This window comes from Lycorma delicatula, chromosome 5 (genome assembly GCF_047948215.1).
Source record: "Lycorma delicatula isolate Av1 chromosome 5, ASM4794821v1, whole genome shotgun sequence".
NCBI lineage: Eukaryota > Metazoa > Arthropoda > Insecta > Hemiptera > Fulgoridae > Lycorma > Lycorma delicatula.
In genome coordinates this window covers 94172760-94189764 of record NC_134459.1, presented here as the reverse complement: position 1 = coordinate 94189764, position 17005 = coordinate 94172760, and the positions used below count along the sequence as shown (strand labels likewise).

The 17005-nt window shown below is 30.6% G+C and overlaps 1 protein-coding gene and 2 non-coding genes across 3 annotated transcripts in view; 1 reads left to right on the top strand and 2 right to left on the bottom strand.

Moving 5' to 3' along the window:
• Positions 1 to 677: 677 nt before the first annotated feature.
• Positions 678 to 750, bottom strand: TRNAR-ACG (transfer RNA arginine (anticodon ACG)). Its single transcript has one exon. It is a non-coding gene; the product is annotated as a tRNA-Arg (tRNA).
• A 1485-nt stretch (positions 751 to 2235) lies between these two features.
• Positions 2236 to 2308, bottom strand: TRNAK-UUU (transfer RNA lysine (anticodon UUU)). The gene has a single exon. It is a non-coding gene; the product is annotated as a tRNA-Lys (tRNA).
• A 142-nt stretch (positions 2309 to 2450) lies between these two features.
• LOC142325213 (uncharacterized) overlaps positions 2451 to 17005 on the top strand; it is a 34849-nt gene continuing 20294 nt past the window's right edge. The window contains exons 1-6 of the mRNA XM_075366666.1: positions 2451 to 2667; positions 6118 to 6277; positions 6960 to 7180; positions 8038 to 8249; positions 11283 to 11415; positions 15221 to 15962. Of these exons, the coding sequence (XP_075222781.1) occupies positions 6155 to 6277; positions 6960 to 7180; positions 8038 to 8249; positions 11283 to 11415; positions 15221 to 15962 (1431 nt within the window). The 5' untranslated portion in view covers positions 2451 to 2667; positions 6118 to 6154. The remainder of the gene's footprint in view (positions 2668 to 6117; positions 6278 to 6959; positions 7181 to 8037; positions 8250 to 11282; positions 11416 to 15220; positions 15963 to 17005) is intronic.

Sequence of the window (17005 nt, the reverse complement as noted above, 5' to 3'; positions counted from 1 at the left end):
TTCCTTTCTAATCCTTAAATCTTTATTAGATTTTTGAAAGTATATGTTTGGAGCGTCACTTTATACGGAAGTGAAACTTGGACGATCAGAGAACCTGAGAAGGAAAGATTAGAAGCTTTTTAAATGTGTTGCTATAGGAGAATGTTAAAAATCAGATGGGTGGATAAAGTGACAAATGAAGAGGTGTTGCGGCAAATCGATGAAGAAAGAAGCATTTGGAAAAACATAGTTAAAAGAAGAGACAGACTTATAGGCCACATATTCAGGCATCCTGGAATAGTCTCTTTAATATTGGAGGGACATTAGAAGGAAAAAATTGTGCAGGCAGACAATGTTTGGAATACGTAAAACAAATTGTTAGGAATGTAGGATGTATGGGGTATACCGAAATGAAATGACTAGCACTAGATAGGGAATCTTGGAGAGCTGCATCAAACCAGTCAAATGACTGAAGACAAAAAAAAGTCTTTTTATTAGTTACAAGCAGACTTTTTTTACATGAAAACTACCATTACTAATTACAGCCTGCTTCACTGTTCATCCCAAGGTCAAGGTCATCATAAGTAAAAAATTAAATTAAATTAAAGTAATAAATACATTATTTCAGAAATCTGAATAAGTAGTTGTTTTTATTTAGTCAATCAACAGATAAACTCATCTAGATGTAAAAAAAACCACGACCCTGCCAGGATTCGAACCTGGAATCTTCTGATCCGTAGTCAGACGCGTTATCCGTTGCGCCACAGGGCCGTTGGCATAAATGGCCACATGTTTATTATCTAAAGAAGTTTTGGATAAATCGCTGTTTTTTTGTTAATTAGGAAGTATCACTTTCTGCTTCAGTTTTACCGGTTCTTTTATTCGGTCTCTTCTCACGTCTTGCCCGGTTCAGACAAGTTGCCGGATGGTAAGACGTGTTATAATCATGATGCATTACAATTATTATTAATAATTTACAGTAGCTAATAATTTACATCTCCTACATATATACATGTTTCAAAATAATGTAAAATTAATAATACCACAAATGACAACAAAAATACTAAAGTAAACTAATATATTATTTATATTAAATAATGGGCAAATTAAACCCAATATTATAATCACTTCATTAACATCAGGCAAGAATACATAGTTATTATACTAATATCTCAATACGTTAATATAATACTAAAATAACAATACATTTTTAGAATATAATCATGAAAACAAAACAGAACAAAACTTACACATGATAAAAAGACACACAAATATCAAGTCATGATTAAAAATATTAATAAATCCATATGTTTAAAGACATTTTCATAATCAAATCCAGTCTTAAACCTCTAAAAAAAACAAACAGACTGAACATTACTACACTCCGATTTTTAATTGTCAAAATTTTCCTCTGTAAACTTTCCTGATTCTTCAACAAAAATATGAAAACATGTAATATTTTCATAAAATATTGATTTACATAATACATGAAAATATGTCATAAATTTTAACATATACCTATAAAAAAAAAAATGTCATAATCAAGATAAAAACCATCATCACATTGACTATAACTCAACATTAGCATTATCTGATGCAATAAACCTCCACACTAAACCAGCATCCCAGTATCAATACTTTTTCTTTCTGCAAGCTTCTTCAACTTCATTCTCATCACATTACCATTCATCAATTTTTACATGCTGAAATATAATAATGACTAAAATCATTACTCGGACACACATAAAAAAAATCATCTACACCTCCTCATGTACATTTTTCAGAACATGAAATTTGATACTGTATTAACACTTCAAACATCAAGAAAGATTGACTTTTGGAAGTACAAATACAAGATGAATTTGGTCATTAAGAAATATTTAATTTTTATGTTTAGTACAACTGTCTTCCTTAGCTTCATTTTTTTATCACTTGTTGACACGTCTTGGAACCACTCCATTGTCAAAACTTATTGTAGCATTATCAAATTATAGAGATCTTAGCAGAAAAGATATTTAGTTAGATATAATATTAACAACAACAACAATTTTAAGAAATATATAATGTTTGGTGAGAAGAATAAAAACTTCAATTAGAAGTCATGATAGGGAATTAAAAAGATTATAAATTATCATGTATCAATTAATCTTGAATTATTCTATTGTGTTTAACTATTTGATAAGAATTCGTTTTTATTTGCTTTTTCGGACAAATTAAATGGAGTTAAACTCAACATTAATTTGAAAAAAAAACAAGCGCCCGAACAGGGACTCGAACCCTGGACCCTTAGGTTAAAAGCCTAATGCTCTACCGACTGAGCTATCCGGGCTGCGCGCTTATCGAGTCAAAAATTTAAATATATAAAATAATTAATAAACAAAACGATGGTTACTTGGTAGCTTGAATTAATAACATATTTCATTTTGCTTTTTTTGTGAATTTATGAAATTAGTTCTCTGCCAACACCGAATCCTTCTGATAAAAGGACTCAAAGTTTAGTGCGCTTATTTCTTCTGTATTAGACTCATATGTTTCGCTAATTATAACTAGCCATCATTCGTCAGATGATTCTAGTATCTCGCATTCACAAGGATGTGTAAGTGGCGACATGGCGCATTATATTTGTTCGTCTTCATTAATTTCAATTAAGTTGTAATTAATAATTTAGCTGTGATGTCCTTTAACAAGGTGAGTCAGAATTGGTCGAGTTAGTTGTAGTGAACTATATTTATGTAATGTAACTGAACGTCGAACTACTTTTCATTAATTATTTTAGTATTAAAAACTGAAGGTGGGAAAATATAACCTATAGCACTATTAAGGAATAGGAACTCCGTGGGAGTTAAATCTTGTTTCTTTCGTAACAAAGGGATTGTAGCCTGTGTTTCTTTTAAAATTTATTTTGTTGTATATGATCTAAGGATTTTTGTGTAACTTTTCGTGATAGCATTAATCATTTGTTCATGTTTTACATAGAATCAATCATGTTTACAAAATGACATACGTTTCACTTTCCATATTGTTTGGTCGTACAAATAGTTAACTTTCTGTTGGTTGTATTATGTAAGTTATGTTTGTAAATTATTCACGTATTTAAAATTTACTTGGAACAGATTTAGCAAATTGCTTTCCGCATGTCAATATACATCTTGTTACTATTTATTCCTGGTTTGTTGTTTGAAAGATGTTACTGTTTCATTCATACTGGCATTACATGATGATTTTTGTGTCAGTTACATAAAATTTCAGTAAAATGTGTTTTTTTAGTATTCATAATTTTACAGTAACTTATTTGTTTCAATTATTGACATATAATTTTTTTTAATAAAATTATTGCATTTAGTAGCAGTGTGGAACATTAAGTAGTAGCATGTAATGCAACATATTATTTGAAATGATAAAATAATTTAACCAGATTTTTTTTAGATAGTGAGTATTTATATCAAAATATTTTCAACTATGCATGAAATGGTGTGAGATACATTTTATCATGATGCGAGTTGTGCCGTTATTGCTGCAATTTTTGTTATGTAGGAATTCTGGGAAATATAAAAATAAAGAAGATTAATTTATAGCCAGCTGTTTAGTATATGGGATTATATGGATTTTTTGTGTATATTGTATGCTATAATATATCATCCTTTATTGCGTACGTATGGGATTTTTAGGTTATTCATAATGGCTTATTATGATCTGTATCAGTGGGGTAGTTGATGAATGCTAATGATTATATTCACCATCAACATCACTCTTTTTAAGCCATGGACTTATTTGACAAATATAAAACTGTGCTGTCAATTCAGTTTATGTATTTGTTTTAGAATGATACTTTGTTAAATATGCTTCTTTCTTTTTCCTGTTTAGCCTCCGGTAACTACCGTTTAGATAATTCTTCAGAGGATGATATGTATGAGTGTAAATGAAGTGTAGTCTTGTACATTCTCAGTTCGACCATTCCTGAGATGTGTGGTTAATTGAAACCCAACCACCAAAGAACACCGGTATCCACGATCTAGTATTCAAGTCCGTGTAAAAATAGCTGGCTTTACTAGGACTTGAACGCTGGAACTCTCGACTTCCAAATCTGCTGATTTGGGAAGACGCGTTCACCACTAGACCAACCCGGTGGGTCTTTGTTAAATATGCTGTTAATAGGTTTTGTCACTTTAATTCTTTGACTCACCATGGCCCCTGTAATTAATCACCCATATGGTGAGTTGGTTGGAAGCGCGTGAATAGTTGTACTTGTTTATGTTTTAACTAATGTGCCTTTAAACATCTAGCCAATTAAGATGTTTATTTCTTGGCAATTGCAAAAACATTAAAGCGTGTAAATTTTGTTGTAAAAACAAGTGATCAAAATTTAGAGCAGTGTATTAATATCAAACTGTTTATAAAAAATTGGCAATGCTGCTACTAGTGGATCTGTTGAAAAGGCATTTTTTGTCTATATGATATCGCCACATAAGCTTGAAGTTGTGCATGGGATATGGAAATGGAATTTTGTAGATATGAAAGATGCCATGCCTAACCAGGATTGAACTCAGAACCTCCAGATGAAAGGCCAAGATGCTACCACTTCCTCATGGAGATCAGTATTTGGTATGGATACTTTGAAAAAATCTAGAATTTTTGATTGATATAAGGGAGTCAAATATAGACCAGAAGGTATGAACCACAACCTCAAAATTTGGTCAAAGAAGATCTCAGAAGTGAGTCCAACAACAAAAATGATCAATTCAAATATGAACTGTGTGTGGGATTTGATGTGATTTGACAGATAGTTGCGTACTAGATTATTGACAGATGTAAAAGATTGCAAGATTCTGTTTGGAGGAAAAGACTAATTGCAGCGTGACAACTAGATCATGCATCATGATCGTTCTCTCACCATAGAGAGAGATCTATGCCAAAAATTAATTTCCAGAGTAAGTCGTCCCACTTATTAACCAGACATAGTGATTGTTAGTTTGGGCTTTTACCAAAATTAAAGAATTACTTATCAACGGCACAAAGATTTTCTGCCGTTGATGTTTCCAGCACAATGTGACAAAGGAACACAATGTCTGAGTAAGTATTTAGATACACAAGGAAAGTACCCTGAAGATAACAGTAGCCATTGTGTACAGTGCCAAATGTAAGTTATGTTTTCCAGGTGCATTCCAGGAATTTGAATACTAGATTGTGGATACTGGTGTTCTTTGGTGGTTGTGTTTCCATTAATCACACATCTCAGGAATGGTTGACCTGAGATTGTACATCACTACACTTCATTTACAGACTATAAAAGACCACACTTCATTTAAATTCATACATATTATCCTCTGAAGTAATACCTTATGATGGTTCCGAAGGCTAAACAGTAAAAGAAAGTTGAATTCTATGAATTAAATTAACACTTCATAATCAAGTAAAGGACAATCCTGTCTGTGATAACCTTCAGTATCGATATAAAATAAAATGTTTATAATAAAAAAAAAAAAAATGTCAAAAAGTAAAAATGTTTTCTTATATAGAAATAAAAACAAATTTAACTGTTGCAAGATTAGAGTCCATTGTTATTACCCATTATAATAGAGTACTTTCATTAACTTTGCTGTTTTTTTGCTTAAGTATAAAGAATTATACTTCATTAAAACAGTTGAAAAAAATTGGTTTTCCCATTGTTATCAAGTAGCCGCCTAATTCTTAAAAAGCTACAGTAAAAATGTTATTATGTCAGCCAGAAAATATAAGAAAAAGTTTTTTATAAAAATTAAAATAAAAAAACTATCAGTTGCTTATTTACTTTTTCAAGCTATGTTGGTATTCTTTCCATACATGAGCTGTAAAAGCTGTCAGAGAAATTATTCCTAGTTTAATGTTGAAGCTGAATTCTATACTTGTAACTATTTGACTATGGAAGTTATAAAAAATATAAATACATAATTTATAAATTGAAGTTTTAATAGATATTGCTGAAATAAAATTTTAAGTACTTTAAAAATCACTTGTTATATGTTGTGATGTATGTTTGATATCTGTTTTTTCTGAAGTGAAATGCTTTAATTGTGATTCTATAAGTGCTTGTTTTTTACTGTTGATTATATTTAACATTGTTTTTTATGAAATATCTTATTTCAATGGATTTTTTTTTAGGAGATAATAGGTTTTATTAGGCCTAACAGTATTAAATATGGCACTGTCAGGAGGTGGGCCCAGTGTAGCAGGGACCAATGTATTGTTCCGTGAAGTCCACAAGAATGCCTGGTTAAGAAGGTTACCTGTTACTGAAAAGAAGACTGGAGCACATCCAAAGGTTAGTTTTATTTTTTAATAAATACTTGTGTATGTTTTCTACCATATTTAATCTTAATTATGTTTTAAGTCAGTAGATTGTGAAGTTTTTTATTGTGTATAAAATCTTTAAATGAATTTTACTTAACATGATAATGATATTTATGTTAAAGTAATTCAAGAAATAAAGTTAATTATGACAGATTTTGTAAAATATTATAAAATTATAATTATAAGATTAACAGAAAATGTAAATGTATGATCTGTGCAAAGTAAATTTTCTCTTTAAAATTTCAGTCTCATTTGAGTTTTTATTTTATTAAATTCATTCAGGAATTTCCAGGATATGTGCTAATGTTGAAAAAAGTTATTTATGATGGTATGTCTAGTTTATTTTTGTTTTGATCACTTCTACCTAACGGTAGTAGTTTTTTAAACTATTTTGACCATTTTTAATCTCCTTATTAAGACAGGCTTATAAAAATAGATAAAATATTAGTTTATATTTGAAAAGTCACTTACATTTCCGTCACCTTAGTTTAGTGGTGTTAAGATGAAGCTAGCATGTTGTATTAAAATTTGTTATACTATGTATGAACAGAGCGCTTGCTGATTACATTAATACATAATTAAGTTTTGTTATAAAGTGAATTTAATATTTGTATGCAGTTGGTTTGTGATTTTATTTTTTACTATTTTTATAGAAAGGAGAACGAGTATGGACTGTATTTTGTGTGCATGATGATATTGAACCATTTCTTGAATTATATAATGATCAAAAAGTTGCTGTTGCTCATAAACCAGATTGGAGTATATCATTGTCAAACACACTTCATATATCACCTACAATTTGCCCACAGGATGATGAATTTGAATTTGTTATCTCATTACCAGATAATGTTGTACGACTTACCGCATCATCATGGTAAGTCATTCTCTTTGTATACAATATTCTAAGACCTGAGTTAATATTCTAAGACTTGAGTTATCTAAACTAGTGTTGTGAATATGTACTTATTTATTTTTTAATGTCTTCATGAATACTTCAGTATTTTGTCTTCAGTGATTCTTTGTTTTTGCAGGTCTTTCCTAATTTTCTGTGCCCTGTCTCGTATCCTTTACCCTAGATTATTCTCTCACTTTCAAATTGATTATTACCTTTTTCTCCTAATTTTTCTTTCAGAAGCTCTGGTTACAACTCCCTTTTAATACATGACCCATTCAGTTAATACAAAAATGAAAATTCTCTACTGGATGGTTCAATACTAAAGTATAAATTATTCTGCGGGTTGAAATTACAATTTCACTATATGGGAAGAAAGTTGTGAAATGTTAATTAGTGATTACGTTGTAGTAATAAAAGAAAAACTGGTTACTTTCTACAAAAATTAAAGTGTGAAATATTAAGGTAATAAAAAATATAAATTTACAAAAACAAAATCATAATTTTGATGAAAAGAATGAGTTTGTGTAAACTGAAGGACATTTCATTTTCACAAAATAAAAATAGTTTTTTAGTTATTAAGTTAATTAGTAATTTGAAGAAATAATTTTAAGATGTTCCACTTGATTTTATTTATTTAATTTTTTTTTTTTAAGAAAAGTTGATAAAGCTTCTAGCACAAGTAAGTCAAAATTAATTTAATTTCCAACAATCTGAGATGATCACGTGGATTCTTAATTATTTTTTTAATCATTAATTTATAAATTGGTTACTGGTTACTTCATTTATAATATTGATTACTTTTAGTGTAGTGTTTATAGAATTTTAATTTTTTGCAGGGACGTGATGATGGAATGGGTGGACAGTATTGGAGCAAAATTACGTGAAATGCGCATTCTATCTCCAAAAGAAAATGTGTACAGTCGTATGCCAGAAATGCGTGCTCCATTGCTGCCAACCCGTGATCCTAATTCTCCATTACCATTACCACCTGCTGGACCTTTGGCAGTTGTGCCTGGTGTTGAACCTCTCTCAATTCTGGATACTCAAGGTGAATAAGCTGTGTTAAGTTAGAGAGATCAAGGGCCACTCAATATTTGGGAGTTTGTTAATATCATGATTATTCATTATAATTAAATTAAACTTACTTCTCACTATTATCACTTGTTAAAAATTGCACATTTGTCCCACGTTTGTAGCCGTATCCTTGTTCCATAAGTTAAAAATTATTTTCTTAAAATTAAAATAATTTCTCTATATAAATAATATTCATACTTGCAACATTTTGAAAATGTTAATCACAGAGCTTCCTTGAGTGAACAAAACATGGAAACCACATTGTGGTTTCCATGTTGTCCATGACAAGCTACCTTTAAAAGCTTTTGCAGCCTATTTCAATTAGTTGTGTCATGTAGCTTTGTTATGAAACAGCATACAATGTTAGTCTGCTTTTTCTGTGGTTTCAAATTAGTACAGGGGGAACCTTGGACAACAGTAAATTAGTGATATTAGCCAGTGATTATTATTTCTCTTTAATGGATCACTAGTAATCATACCTTGATACATTAAGTATCAAAAAAAATCAGTGACAAGTAGTCAGCTTTTAATTTGATGGTTTTGACTGGGTGCTTCCATTCTAAACTTTATTGTTTTGTTTCAACATCTTCCAGGAAGTTGGTCATATACGAGGTCTGTAAATAAAGTAATGAGACTATTTTTTATTTTATTTTGGCAGCCACTGCCAAGTGGCAACACTGTAAAGTTACTAGTAAACATGTGCTTATATGAACAGCTGATTTATATTAGGTATTAATATTTTTAGTCAGTTGTTGCCACATGAGATGTAAACAAACTTTGTGAAATAAGTTTTTGTTGTGCGTTACAAAAATGAGTGATACTAATTATGATCAACATTGTGCAATCAAGTTTTGTGTAAACTCAGTGAGAATGCTACTGAAACCTTTTCAAAATTTAAAAGGCCGCATGGAGATTACATTCTATCATGAACCCAAGTTTTTAGGCGGTTTAAAGCATTTTCAGATGGCCGGGAATCAGTTGCGGATGATTCACACTCTGTAAAAACCGTTAACTTCAAAAAGTGACGACAATGTTGAGTGAATCGGAGACTTGATATGGTATGACTGGCGATTAACAGTGAGAATGATTGTAGAACAATTGAATTTCAACTGTAGCACTGTCCATCAAATTTTGACAAACAAATTGGACATGAAAAACTTGTGTACAAAATTGGTCCCCAAAAATCTCACTGTTGAACTGAAAAACAACAGATTGGATGTATGCCATGATCTTCTAGAATGAATGGAAACTGATCCTGATTTTCTAAAAAAAAATGTATTACTGGTGATCAATATTTGATATTTGAGTATGACCCAGAAACAAAACGCCAGAGAAATAAGTAGCACACTTCAAACTCACCGCTTCCCAAAAAAGCAAAAATGAGCAAATCAAAACCATGCTAATTTGTTTCTTTGATAGTAATGGCATTGTCTGTAAGGTGTTTTTGCATACAGAACTGACTAATTCAATATGTTTACCGAGAAATTCTTAAAAGACTGCAGAAAAGAGTTACTTGCATGAGACCAGATGCTGCATCATGACAATGCACCTTGTCACACAGCACTGTCAGTTGATGAATGTTTGGCAAAGAAAAGCATTCCTGTAGTTCCTCAACCACCTTATTCACCTGAATTGAGTCCCTGCGACTTTTTCCTGTTCCCGACTTTATAAAAACAACAATTTTTAGGTAGTAGAAAACATAAAAAAAAATATAACCAACCATCTGAAGGATATTCCGGTTTCTGAGTTCCAACACTGCTATGAAAAGTGGGAAAACCAGTTGAAGCATTGCGTGGCTTCCCAAAGTAATTATTTCGAAGGTGATAAGAGTCCTTGTATAATTGGATTGTAAATAAAAAGTTTTTCTGAGCCAATCTCATTGCTTTATTTACAGACATCGTTTACCTGTTTGGAATAACACAACGCTGAGAAATCTTTTTGGACAGGATTGTGTTTTGAATTTTTTTATTGTGGCAGACCACATTGTCAGTATTTCATGCTCTACTGTTTTTTTTTTTGGGGTTTTAATGAGTCACCCAGGTTTTGTCTCCTGTCACAGTATTGAAAAAGAGGTCATCTCCCTTGTCGCAATAATGTTTCAGAAGCTGTTCATAACATTTGTTTTGTTGTTATTTCTTGTTTTCTCTGAGTTTCTATGGGACCCACTATGAACAGATTTCATGGTAGCCCAGTTGTGTAATAACATGTCCATTTTGTTCTTTCAGAATGCTTTTCTCTGGATGTTGATGTATGATGCAACAGTCATTATGAATCAGTTCATCCTCCCTCCTTTTAGTGCTTCTCATCAGTCACAGAAATTGGTCAATTACTGTGAGCTACATCTGCAGTAATGCTTTACCAGCTTCTGATGCACAAAGGTTTTTGCTCACCTAACAGTATTTTAATCAACAGTTTTATCACTATAAACAGCTTATAGATAACTTCGAACGTCACCAGCGTTCATTTGTTCCCCTGTTAAAAATTCAATCACTGAATGGTGTTCTAGACATGTTGACATAGCAGGCGTATTTGACTTCATAACTGAATATTGACAGAAAATGAGAGGCTGTGAATCAATGAGTTTTAGACTGTTAGTAAAAGGGGAAACTACAAAATGGCAGCTCCTGTTGCTTTGTATAACATTTTGTTTTTCCATTATGTTTTATTCATTAATTTCAGCCACCCTTATAATAATGTGTAATGTATACATGTATAATGTGTAAAAAAAAGTATGTAAAAGAATTTTTATATCCAGTCAGGTTAATTTTTATTGAAATTATCTAGTTCAATATTTTATCGATTTTAAATTTTTTACAATAATATTTTTTTATTTTAAGAATAAAGTATGATATTTATAGAGTGTGTGTGTGTGTGTGTGTGTATGCGCGCGTGTGTGTACATGTATATTAAAGTATATATACACACACATATATATTTATATACTTTAATTATTATTGAAACATTACATTGTTTAGCAGTTTACTAAATTTAATATTGTTTTGTTTAGCTGAACCACCATTACTGAATGAACAAAACAGTGAAAGGCAGTCATCACATCACAGTCACTCAAATGATATTCCTGTTTCAACATCATCTGTATATATTACACAAACTGAAGATGTTCCAGTGGTTTATGCCAGGTAGGTTCAGCTTCTAAATTTGTCTCATATATATATATTCTTCTCTGAAAAATAATACAGAGGGAAAAAATACTTTGGCCTGAAATGATCCCTCCTCCAGAGTTTGTGTTTTTATGCCCCTTGACTCCAGTAATAATGTACTCTTTTACAACATTCTGTGTGGAAATATGTGGAAGCATTTATAATACTTTGTATCTCAGGAGCAGTTTAACCTGTAATATTACATATGATTAAGAGATTTGCAGTTCTTGAAAAAATCTGATGAGAGCTGGGGAGATGATAAGGGTTTGTCAGTGGAAGTTAATTATGAAAATTTTACTCATGTATGTCTTATTTATCAAAAACATTTTGGCATGTACATCATTAGAAGTTCATCAAAATTAAAATTGTTTGGAAAGGCTGTCCTAGCCAGTTATACAATTTATAATTCAGTTCTCACGTTTTGTGAATATCAATTAAATTTTTTAATATTCTTTTTCTGTTAATGTAGCACTGTCAGATTAAGGATAGCTTTCAATCCTACAGGATTAAGGTATATAATGCCTCTGCTAAAAATAGATAAGAATTAATTGTTTTTTTCTTAATTTTTCAAAGAAACTTATTGTAAAAATAAATAAATTTTGTTTTTTGCCGCCTTTGAACAAGATAACATAACGTATTATGGGCAGTCTTAAATTTGTACAAATTTTTAACTTTAGTTAAAAAAAATAATCTAGACCATTTTTTATTATTTTTTACAGACTTTTCAAAAAAAGTACGGTATTACTTTCAATGGCATGGAGTGGTTGGTGAAAATGAATTTTCTTAACATTTTTAGATATGAGAAATATGAAAATACCATTCACTTAAATCATAGTTTCCTTATATTTATTTATTTATAGGCATGTGTATAAAATTTTACGACTCGAAAATCCCCAAAAGATCAGTTACATTGAAATTTTGTATGCTGTAGTAATGTATCCTAAAGTTGTGCATGTGAAAATTTGATGGAAGATTGATGAGTTGCTCTTGAGTTATGCTCAATTTAAGGTTGAAGACATTATTGAGCAGGGCAAGTTTGAAAACATGTAACTTCATATTACACATATATTTTCAAATAATAAAAAGTCAGTATTGCATAGAACTGGGAAAGATTTTTTCTTCCTTAGTTGATAAGATTGGTAAGTAAATAAAAATTACGGTTATAATATGAAATATTATATTTAACTTTACATTAATGAGGAAGGGGTAACATTTTAGACACTATGCGATCACTGGAAAAATTGGAAATTAATAATTTCCAATAATTGCGTAGAGCCTAATGTGTAACCCTTACCTAGTAATTAAGTTGAACATAATATTTACTCTTACATCCTTAATTATTTAAATTTTTTTTTATTTACCAATTACAATATTGTTTTCAACTCTTTTATTGACTTTATTTGTTATTTTCAGTTTTATTCTCGTTGCTTATATAATACAATAGACCCCCAATTTATGACTGCTTTCTGTGACCTCCCCCTTAATTTTCTAAAAATAAGCTAATAGCTGGTTTACACAAAGGAAAATTGTTTTTATTTTACTGTCTTTTGTCCTTAACATAGAACTATAATTAACAATATAATTTGTTTTCATTACCTCGCTTAAAAATCATCCGTTCTAGCTGAGTCAGCAGCTATACATTGTTTTAATCATTTAATTTCCCAAATGCAGTATTTTTTTACAAAATGCATTTCTATTGTTGGGGATATTAAATTTTATATTAAAAAAGTGATATACATATACATTTCATTAAATAAAATAATATAAATGCTTTTTTTCTCTTGTTACTCAAGACTTGTGTGTATATATATATTCTTGTAGCCTTTATTTTTGGTCCTAAAATAAACGTATAAAAACATGCACTATTGATTATTATTTTAATGAAAATAAATACTAATTGGGATCATTAACATGTATGAGGGTTGTATGAAAAAATTATCACAATGGAGAAGTATATGAAGTTCTAATAGCAACAGTATCATGGTTTTTTATATTCTTAAGGAGGAATATAATTTGATTACTATTGATATTATTATTATTATTATTATTAGATCAATTGGATTTTTATTTATTTTTTGGTTGATGAAATTACACAGAAGCTTACAAAGAAGCTTGTATGTGGAATATGAAAATGGAATTTTGTAGCACATGAAAAAATGCCATGCCTGACTGACTGGAATTCAAACCTGAGATCTTCAGATGAAAGGCCAAGACACTACCACTCCCAGCACAGAAGTCGACAGTCAAGTTGTGGTTGCCATTTATAAAAAAAGATGCCATTTACTGTACAAGAAAGATTAGTATTAGTGTTTAGTAATTTGTTTTTCTTCTTCCCCATTTCATAGATGAAGCAACAATGCCTGTTCCAAGAACCATCTCCTCTTCAATCGACCAACACTCTTGTCATCCTTCAGGTTTGTATTTTCTCGCCTGCAATGAAAAATGTTCCTCGTCCATATGATCTAAATGATCACACATTCATTCTTTTATGCAATAATTCTTTTTCTTCAATACTAAAAATATTCAATTCCCTTCTTATATCCTCATTTAGTGATCTACCTTGCAAATGGTTTTTTAAGTACTGGCAGAAGAAACCAAACTAGCCTCGGAATGATTAAATTTTTGTGATCAGAATTTATGTCTGGTGTCAGATTTCATCAAACATTTTTAAGAATAACATAGTGTATCTATAAATAGATTGAAAAATTCAAAAGTCATCACACTAGTGTTGCACATGAAAAAGGAATTCAACTTCATCTACAATCCCAAGTGATAACATTTAGCTTGTATGTGACATTTTTTATTTGATAGACAAGCTCCTATTAACAAAGTTGAGATTTTATGCAATTATGCACAGTTCTGCTAATGAAATCATCCAAAATAAAACTGGCTTTAATAAGCTTTTGCCAGATGGATCCCAAAACAACTCAGGTACACTTTGCACATCTGCAAAGAGTATTAGTATTGCAATGGTAATAAAAGTTATTGCTTCTTAGACAGAGTCATCAATAGCAATGAAATATAGATCCACTATAACAATCCGTTCAGTAAACTGCAGACTATGGAATAAAAACTTCCTCCATCACTCACCAAGAGAAAGCTTGAAACTCAGCCATCAGCATACTTAGTTTTTAAAACCTAATACTTGAGCTATATCAGGAGCAGGCTGAATAATAAACAGTGCTTATTAGATTCTTATTTACTGATTAAAGCCTAAAATTTGAAGCAAAAATTCCCGAGATTATTATTGGAAGATGTATGTATCTTTGTAACTGTATCTGTTAGGGAGTACTGCTTTCTGCATTGTTAAGACAATTGTGAAAATGATGTCAAAATTATCACCTCATCCTCCATACATAATTCCAGTCTCACGCCTTTTATTGCTTATTTGGTCCATTCAAAGAAAAATTAAAGGGGTCTATTCACCCTTCACTCCAAGAACTGAAGGACAGTGCATGTTTTGCTCGCTGTTTAGCCAAATACATTTTATTCTGAAGGCAATTGATATTGCCTGAAGCTAAGAAATTGTGCAACATGGAACAGATTTACTGAAAAGGCAGGGAAATCTTATTAAAAATATATTGTAAGTACTGTAGTTTTTTTTATAAGTGAAAGAAATTTTATTTACTCTTGTATAAAAATTAGCAATGAGATTGTTTCTGAATGTTTCCAGTATTTGAGCAATTTTTTATATGATTTTTGTGCTCATATTTTCTTTATAATGTTTAGATATAAAATTAAATAATTGAATAAATAAGTAATGTTTAAATGACCTTTTTTCCAGTTCATCATCATCATCATCATCTTACGTTCCAATACCGCAAGTACCTCTTCAGCAGAATATAACAGTTATACAAGTGAAGTCAGATACATTTGATTTTAATTCTGTTGCTGAAACGCTATCTAATGAAGTTGTTAATAGAAGAAAGGATGATAATAATGATGATGATGATAATGAAGTAATAAGTGAAGAAGAGGAAGAAGAAGATGAAGTTGTGGGTAATGAAAATGACAATGATGAAGATGATGTATTTGCAGCCCCTGTCGTGGTAACTCCTTTGTTACCAAGAATACCAAATCATCTTCCAAGAACTAATGTAACCACAATTCATCAACTTTCTAGTCATAGTAATGATGAAGATATTATTCAGGTGGCAGCTATGCCTCGTGTGAAAGCTAATAGTAAACGACATCACTCATTCAATGACCATTCTTCTTCAAATTCAAATATCAAGCCAGTGCAACCACAGCAGCAACAAAACGATGAACAAACAAATAATAGTAATAGAGAAAGAATTTGTTCAGCTAATGAATCAAATACAAATATAATTGAACAGTCATCAACTTCTGCATTGTCAAATAATCGGCCTAATGATAATAATATAGCTAGTAGTAGTAGTAGTAATAATATTAATTTATATGAACACGTTTTTCTTACTACAAATCAACAACAACAGCGTGTGCCACCTGTTTCTCCATTACCAGTTCATGATTCATCTAGTAATCAGGATAGTCATCTATTACAGGTAATTATTAATTGTGTATTTATTTTAGGGAATATGAAAGTACTAAATCTAATAGCTAATAATCAAAGCTAAAAGTTTGTTTGTCTATGTGTTCTCACATTATGCAAGAACCAATGACTGATTACTTCCAAATTTGCAGGATACATTTGTGTTATCCCAGGGAAGGTTCTAGCCCCCTTGTGAATGAAATTGTCAATTAAAAATATTCGTTAAAGAAGAAATAATTAAAAATTAATTAATTTCACAACAGAAAGAAGTTGTGAAGTTTCCTCATTATAAGTGTGTGCACTTTAGTTATTGTAGTTAGTACTATTGTCTTATTTTATTTAGCTTCCTTTTCAGGTTTCTATAAAACCTGGATAGTTAATTGTTATTTATCAGTATTATTCTCACAACCATGAGGGTAACAAATACTGTATGTAGGGGTTCTGGCTAGATGGTATGGTTGCATGAGTGAAGTAAGCCCTGCAAGTACTATGTAAAGATTACCCATATTATAGATTGAAATAATAAATGAAAAGATAACCAGTATACTGTACTTGCTTTATTATACTTTCTGTTATCGTTCAATTTAGCATATTTCATTTTGCATGATTTTAATGTTTCAAGATCTCCAGATTAATACAGTTGCTAGAATTTAGTCCTGTTTTAATGAGGTAACAGGTTTTTGTTTTTTCATGTTCTAATTGTTTCTAAAGATAACATTCTTGCTGTGACCTTACAGTTATTATTATTTTATTCTGCAAAATAATAAATTCCACAAGTATGAATTGTAATTGCATGAGCCTAATTGAGACATGAATCAGAATTACAAAGTAATAATATAAATCAAAGGTGTTAGGATGAAATAGATGAATAAATAGGGTGGGTTGTGTCTTTTTTTTTTTGAAGTGAAAACTTCTTTAGGCGCATTGTGTCAGAATTTTTTGTACATACGAATTACATGGAAACATGGGAAAAAATCACTGACTCGTAATCAAAATCTGTAACGTAACGCAAGACACTAAGCATATATATGTATGAAAGAGAAAAAGGCATAGAGT